The sequence below is a fragment of the Seriola dumerili genome, unplaced genomic scaffold (genome assembly GCF_002260705.1).
Source record: "Seriola dumerili isolate Sdu_G_001 unplaced genomic scaffold, Sdu_1.0 BDQW01000565.1, whole genome shotgun sequence".
NCBI lineage: Eukaryota > Metazoa > Chordata > Actinopteri > Carangiformes > Carangidae > Seriola > Seriola dumerili.
Genome location: NW_019174820.1, coordinates 836750 through 845080, shown reverse-complemented (window position 1 = coordinate 845080; position 8331 = coordinate 836750). Strand labels below are relative to the sequence as shown.

Genomic DNA, 8331 nt, shown 5'->3' with positions numbered 1-8331 from the left:
CACACACACACACACACACACAGATGATAACTCGCTCCTTATCTGTGCTGTTAATTTTAAAAAATGAATCTTTTACGTCACAAGAAGCAGCCACTGATTACATGAATAAAACTTTACTAATTGTTTTATAGTAAACAGTTTTAATAAGCCTCTGACCTCTGACCTCATTGACCTCATTGACCTCATTGACCTCATTGACCTCCATGGTCAGATGTTAACGTGATGAATTCTTCCTGTCCAGACTCGTCTGGACGCTCTGACCGAGGTGGACGACTGCGGTCAGCTGACTATTCGCTGCAGCCAGGACTACTTCTCTTTAGACTGCGGTATCACGGCCTTTGAGCTGAGCGACTACAGCCCGGGTGACGAGCCTGACGCCCGGGGGGCGGAGCCAGACGCCCAGGACGCTTCCGAGGAGCGGGAGCAGGAGCTCGATCGAGCCCCGGGCCTGAACCCGGAGCTGGGGTCAGCGGAGAACGAAGGACCCTGCTCCTCAAACCCTGAGCTCCACAGCAGTTTACCCGAACTCACCGCGGCCAGTGACCTCACAAACCACAACCATTCTATGTCAGTGTTACCCACAATGCAATGCAGCATGCCCAGCCACAGTGAAAGTGCGAAGCGCCCGCTGCAGGGTGTGAGCCACAGCACCGAGGTGTCGCCCACTCAGCCGTCGCTCCCCAAGAGAGCCGCCTTGTTCTCAGACGGAGGAACCAGCGTGCAGGACTCCAGGGGAGGCCTGGGGAAGGCCAGCCCGCTCTCTGGGCTCCAGTTCCAGGCCGAGCTGAGCCGAAGCACCCCCTCTCTCATGGATCCTCCGGACCGCTCCAAGTTCTGGTTGGAACTGGACTCGGTTTATCCAGAAAATGTTTCTCAGTCCTACGAGAGCCTGCAGGTTGGTGCTTTTACTGACTGACTGACTTCACAGGTCTTTCTCTTTCCAGGCTAAATCACAATGATTTTACTGAAGGTGCAGGAACTGATCTGGATCAGTGCACGAGGAAACAGAGTGTGCTCAGAGGGAGGTGTCTGTTGTCAGGGGAGAAGTCTTTTAAACTTCCTTTTTTTATGTTGTATTTGTTGTTGGAAATGGAAATGAATTGATTAAAAACTAAAAATGTTTGTCTCCATATTTAAGATGTGCGGAGCTTTGGTCCAATAACCAGTGTTAATAAGTTACATGTTGTTCAGTTCAGTTCAGTGTTTCTGATGTGTCTGTACGTGTTTACGTTCGATCATCTGTCTCGTCATTAAACCAGAGCGGCCTTTCACTGGCTCCCTTCCACTCCACAGGTCATGAACGGGCGAAACCTGCAGAGGAACCACGTGAGCTCCAGACACGGCGGACGCTCAGAGGGGCGTCAACAAAGACCGCCGACCGAGCAGAGGAGCTCATCTGCGGCCGGACCGACCGCCGACGCCCCCCCGCCTCCGCAGGACCCGGCGTCTCCGGATGGAATGTGGAAACAAATGGAGAGGACGCAGAAGGAGACACACACACACAGCGAGGGGGACTCCGACTCCTCGTTGCCCTCCCCCATGAGGGAGCGGGTCCTCTCCTCAGACCTGGAGGCGTCTGGAGAGGAGTCGGACCCCCGACCACCTCCCGGCAAGACGGCGGTCTGGATCGTGAAGCGCCAGGGGCCGAAGGTGAGGGTTTCCTCGGGTTCGTCTGGGAGAGTTCGGAGAGTTGTTTTCAAAGTGTGTTTTTGTGAGAGAGAGGGAAACAGACTTCAGACCACCTCAGATTCCTTCCACTGAAATCTGCTTCATTTTAAGATGCAGTTTTCTAAAGCTCCGTCATTCCTTATTCTTACAGCCTGACTTTCCTTCAATAGAGAAAAGAACGTTTAATTATTATTACAGACGTTATTCTTTAATACTTTTGCTTCGGGAAATTTTGACCAACTGGAACCTCTTTGAATTTTAATTGAATACCACACACACACACACACACACATACACACACACACACGCACACACACACACGCACATGCACACACACACACACACATACACACACGCACATGCACACACACACGCACACGCACACACACACACACGTCGTTCATCAGCTTCTTAAATACTGATCTTGATCTTCTGTGTTTTACCTGCATAAAATAAAGTTCTGAAACAGCTCTGATCAAGCAGTCGATTAAACNCACGCACACGCACACACACACACACGTCGTTCATCAGCTTCTTAAATACTGATCTTGATCTTCTGTGTTTTACCTGCATAAAATAAAGTTCTGAATGTCTGATCGTAGAACACAGCTCTGATCAAGCAGTCGATTAAAGTCGTTAACAGTTAACGAGCAGGATCGTGTGCGTCCTGTGTTCTCCTCCAGCAGGGGGGCCAGGGTTCGTCAAAGGCCAGTCCAGACCGGGAGCACTGGTACGGGTCGGAGGAGTTCCTGGCTCTCCCGGCTCAGCTCCGTAAGACTGAGATGCTCGCCATGAAGCTGGAGAGTCTGGCTCAGTCCATCCCGCCGGTCGGTCCACACTTCACAGCAGCTTTCTCACTCTGCATCTGGTCACGTGACCGCCTTTAACGACCTTTAACCTTCTCTTGCAGAGGCCCGGAGACTCTACCCAGGAGGCTTTGCAGGATGTGGACGACTGGGACCTGACGGAGCTCAACCCGGACTGGGACGTGGGGGACACTGTGAGCAGTGTGGGGGAGAGCGGGGACGACGTTCCCTCCCCCCTCCCCCCGCTGGTAAATAACAGCACATTTTATCCCTTCATGTGTAAATACTGACGGAGGCTTTGTTGATCAGACCGTGACGTCCCCCCCCCTCCCCCCTCCCCCAGCTTCCTTACAGACGAAACCTGGTCAGCCGCTTCAGCCCCACCTCCTCCAGCGATATAGCGCCGTCGGTGGGAGAGAGCATAGAGTCCGGCCCCTTGAGCGACCTGCAGTCCGAGGACGACGACGAGGGCCGGAGGTCAGCGGACATCCACCTGCAGCCGACTGCGCCTCTGGTGGACGGACGCGGAGGTGCGTCCCTGGTGCACCAGCTGCTGGAGGACATTCAGAGTCAGGACAAAGACCCCGACATCTGGAGGAAGATAGAGGTATGATGTGTTGCTCCGTCGTGCTCGTTTTCCCCAAAGCTTCATTTCATGTTGATGGTTAATGAACACAAACCTTGTCGATGTCGGAGCGGCAGCCATTTTGTTTTTGGGTTGTCTTTGTCCTTGTTACTTTACTTAAACTACTCCTGGTCCTCCTCCTCCTCCTCCTCCTCCTCGTCCTCCTCCTCCTCCTCCTCCTCCTCCTCTTCCTCCTCCTCTGGCTTGTTGATGATGAAGTGTGAGATTGTGATTGTCATCATTCAGTCTGGCGTGTCGTTGAATGTTTCCTGCATCAGCAGTGACTGTCGTCCTCGTGCTCTCCGACAGACTGAGAGCTGAGCGACAGGGATCTAATAAGTCAGGTCTGATGTTCGTGGCCGTACCTGCTGAAGCGCTGGTGAGGAAACAGAAATAAAACCTCAGCCGTCTGTCGTGGTCAACACTGACGATCAAGAAGAGTCCAGCCCTTTCAAACCATGTCTTCACTTGATTTAGGGAGCGACTGCTGTATTGTGATATAAAGGATTATCGACTTCCTGTATTCGGTTGCGACACAGTGAGGGCGGCCATCTTTGAACCTGTCACAGAGCGACGTACGACCACCAAAGACATCGTCATGTTTCTGTCACGCTGGTCGACGTCTGTCTGTAATAGAAGCTACAAACGCTCCACAAGTAAGAACTTCACTGTGTCGGTCAGACAAAGTGTTAGAACACCACCAGCTGCTTTTTACCGCCGTTCCTCCAGGAGCACTTGAAGCCTCCCACTGGTCACCTGTTCGAGGTGTTTTAGCTTTAGCCATTAGCGCGTTTCTGCAGAGAAATCCCTGCACAGGTTGAACTAAACACCGCCGCTCTTCCTCCCTCACTGCAGCTGTGTTGATGGATTGGAGGTCTGGTATCGGATCGTCCCGTGGCCCCCGTTAATTCATCACCTCACTTCTAAAGGTCACGTTTGATTGGCAGGCGGATTATTGATGAGACTGCCCGGTGAACTAATCAGTCATATCTGTCATATCGAATATGGTGAAATGTCAATAGCTCTGGGGATTCGTCCTCCTCGCGGCTGCTCCTTTAATTAGCGCTATAAAGAAGCTCTGCTGCCTCTAATATTTTTTATTGTTTTATTCTGTTCAGATTGCTTCACTCCCCTCTCCTTTACTATTCTATTCTTACCTTTTACTTCCCCGGAAACATTTAACTTTGCTGCTGTGCCATCCCAGTTTCCCCCCGGGGATCAATGAAGTTCAGCGTTTCCTTCTTATCTGGAGTTAGCCGGGGTCAGGGCCCCGCAGCCAGAATTAGACCGCCGTAATACGATTATCAGGGAGGATGATCAGGATATCTGAGGATCCAGTCCCTGAATTAAAGGCCCCGCCGTGCGAAGGGGGACGTCCTTGGAACCGGGGATCGGTGACCTGGAAGTGCGTGGGTCAATCCCCACATCAAACTGTGTCCTTCATATTCCCAGAGTCAAATTAGATCCTCTGCATTAATATTCAGAATTAATGATGATTTGACTGATGAAATGTCAAAGCTGTCCCCGGCTCGGTCTCAGCAGTCTGAGTCCAGGCGGGAGGAAACGTTTCCTTCGCCCGCAGCGTCTTGTTAGTTTAGGCAAGTTGATAGAATCATAATCGTGTGCGAGACTCTTCCAGCTGCGTCGCCGTCAGAAAAACCAGCTTCATTTTAAATCCCAGAGGAAGAACCAAAGATGCAAAAGACTTTCACATATTTCAGATGTGGAAAGAAACACAAGGATTTCAGCATTTATAGGAAATAGATTCACAGTTGTGTTTGACAGAAGAGGCGGGGCGCTGGAAGAATTCAATTCTATAAACTTTATTTGTCACATAGAGAAGAAATCAGATCAACACAGAAATACACACGTATGAGAAAACTGTACATATTAAGAAAAACAAATACTATACTACATGTAACTAACCTGCAGCTGATTCATGTATGATGTCTCTGATCTGACACGTTCACACTTACACACCGTCACACGGCATCCTGTCCTCTGATTTAATCTTCTCCACTTCACCTTCTTATGACTGGTAATCGTTATTAATTCAACATTAAAGATTATTATTTCATTTAAGCCTTAAACGAGCTCGTTCTCTTTCTCTTGGATTCTGAGAGAATTTGAATTATTTCTCTGAAGATGTTTCATGAAAAGCTGCTCAGGTACAAAATGTCTTTCCCTTGTAAAAGCAGCGTCTCCGCTCGGTCGGGTGCGGCTAGAAATTTTGCCCCTTCCCTCGTGGACTCCCCCGAACGTCTCAGAGCCGATGAGTATCTATAATCCCCGACACGTTCAGGGCCCTGCGCTGCTTCCCCTGAATCATTCAGATCCCCTCTGGCACTCGCTGGGTTGGTGTGGTCTGAGTGAAAAAATAAAATAAAATAGTTAGCCTCATTAAATGCCAAAATGTAAAGTACGGAGTTTGGAGTTAATATATATACAGATGCAGAGTGAGCTGGAAAGACTGTTCTTAAACTGCTTCTTATAAAATATTGGGAAAGAAACACACTTCCATAAATGAGCTTTAACACAAAGTCAACATAAAAGAAAAAAACCCTGAATTATAAAACAAAACACATAAAAACTGTCAGGAATTATGCTGTGCTGTCTCGCACATGACACCTTGTGTTAACCACGCACACACACTAAAAACACACACACACACACACACACTCCTCGTTCCTCTCTGCTCCTGGGTAATTAGCTGATTAGCTGCTTAATTAGCAGCATGTAATCATGGCGATGGATGAGCTGCCTAATTGAGGAAGTGAAGAGAGGAGAAGAGTCGTCTCAGTGTGGAGGATGACATTCTGTCTCTGCGCCGACAGTCTCCGCTGAATACAAGCCGGCAGAACGAGATGGAAAGAAAAATCATCCGTCCAGGGAGGAGAAAGTGCGGGAAGATCAGCGCCCGAGCAGAAATGAATCAAATCCAGGAGCGGGGGCAGAATATGATCTGTGGAGGAACTCCGGTCTCCACGGACTCGGTCGTGTTTGTTGCTGGAGTGGAGGAGATTTGATTGGAGTAGAGACGAGCAGAAAGTCATAGAATCTGACGTCTGAGCTGGTCTGTGTACGGGAGAGGAAATCAGTTAGCTTTGCTGTCCCTAGAAAACATCGACGTTTAATCTTTTCACGATGGAGCCGTGCAATCTTAAAGAGTAAATGAAGACTATATTCACTGGTTTTAATTCATGTAGTCTCAGAATGAAGAATTCGTTTCAGTAGCGATGAAACTTGAAAAGCTTCGCTAGATCTGATCCGGGTTTATCTGGATTTTAATGTCATTTCTGAATTGAAATCACTTTGAAACAGAGTTCAGTTACTCTTTAAAGGGTCGGAGAAAACATCTGTGCCTCCACCTCTACACAATGCAAGTGAACAGACTTTGTTTTGTGGCGCTAACAGCCTCGAAATTTAACATTTAAAATAACAAGACGAGGTCAAAGCCTACTGTTAGTCTGGAAATTGAAAACTCGTGTGGAACAACTGCTGGAAAACGGAAAAGCTAAATGCGGCTACATGATGTAATACTCTGATTTGCATATTCATGGTGTCATTGTAGTGGTCATGTCAGCTGGTTGATCTGTTCTCTCTGTGCTCACAGTGTTTTAATACAGCTGAATTTTTCTGTTACCGTTGTCAAGACAACGGAAAAAAAACTCAAAAAGTCTTTATCATACAAATGCAGGTATGTGAAATATGAAAATGTGAAATTAGAAGTTTATAAGCTTCTGTTTTTATTACAGCTGAGGTGAAATTTAAAAACGTTTTTCTCAGCACCAGAAAATAATTTCCTCATTTTCATCGTGAATATAAATAAATTCAGTATTTAATATTAATACGACCGTTGATGCGTAATGTACTGAATGAATCTGCATTCGTATCCATCACTCCTCTGTTAACGACAGTGACTTCAGGTTCCTACAAAGACGTTATCAACACGAACAAACACGAAGTTCACTGCATCTGTTACCATGGCGTCTGTGTCGACTCACAATCACCTTGACAACAGGACACTGCTGATTGGACACAACAGCCCCCCTCTTCACCATCAAACTTTATTAGTTTCAAAAAGCTGATCAGAAACACTTGTTCACACTCGAGTCTGTTTGTTTCAGACCTTCACTGTTTCTTCGTGGCTCTTCCTCCTTCACGTTGCCTCCGCTGCTGTTGGACATGAATATTTTATCTGAGACTTTCTTTCTTTTTTTTCCCTCCCCCTTTGACCGTCTAGACGCTGTTGTCTCGACCTTGACCTCCTCATCGTTTGTGATGTTGGAACCGATCCTCCCATAATCTGCGTCCACGTCACGTAAATCTGCGGCTTGTGTTGTGAAAGTTTATGAGAGCGACGCAGGAAATATACACACACCCAAACCCAGAGTTCCTAACTGTGCCGTTTGGGCCGCGGCGCCTGAAGCGCATTGAAATTCCTCCTGAAAGCAGAAGGAAAGCAGGCAGAGAAACAGGCCATCGGTTAGATAAGTGTCCTACACGTCATGTGATCACATTGTGTGTGCTGTCTGGGCCGGCGTCGGCGTCCTCAGTGTGAGGTGTCTGTGTGTTTGGCGGCTCTGCGGCACGCCGGCCTATCTGCGAGCAGTGGGAGACAGACAGACAACAGACTCACATCAACACTTGTCTGATTGGCCCGGCGGGAGGGCGGGGACGCCCACCGACAGCAGAGAGGATAGGAAAATAAGAGAGGGGGGGGGGGTGTTTTTTTTCTTTTGTGTTTCTATAGATAAACAGGTTAAGGAGGAGGGAAAGGTAAAGCAGCAAGTGAAGACACGTTTGTTTGCAGAGTTGTACAGCGGAGTCACAACAAGTCTTCAAGCTCATCAGAAACCTTTTGGAAAATGTAAAAACTTTATTCACTTTATTATCGTTGGTTATGGTTTTCTCAGGGACACGTCGAGGCGTGACTCTAATATTCAGTGATGCAGAAAGAAGACAAATCAATCCCTGATGAAAACAATTACATTCAAAAACATTAAGATTTAAAAGATTTTAAAACATATTTCTGAATTGTCCCAGTGTTAGAGGTTATTCCATGTACATATGTTCTGCTAACAGCTGATTTAAGATTTAAAATGTTTCTTCAGCAATGGTGAAAAAATGCTGACTGTTTTCTGAGTGAGCCAATAAAAATAAACCAAATCCTGCAAGGTTTGGATGGTGGGTCCAGGTGGGCGGGGCTTGGTGACTGCTTTGTTGTGACAT

General features: G+C 47.7%; 1 protein-coding gene across 1 annotated transcript in view; it reads left to right on the top strand.

Annotated features, from left to right (window-relative positions):
* Positions 1-788, top strand: part of akap6 (A-kinase anchoring protein 6) — an 18222-nt gene extending 17434 nt beyond the window's left edge. Inside the window, exons 5-6 of the mRNA XM_022764715.1 lie at positions 242-567; positions 671-788. Of these exons, the coding sequence (XP_022620436.1) occupies positions 242-567; positions 671-788 (444 nt within the window). The remainder of the gene's footprint in view (positions 1-241; positions 568-670) is intronic.
* The last annotated feature ends 7543 nt before the right edge of the window (positions 789-8331 follow it).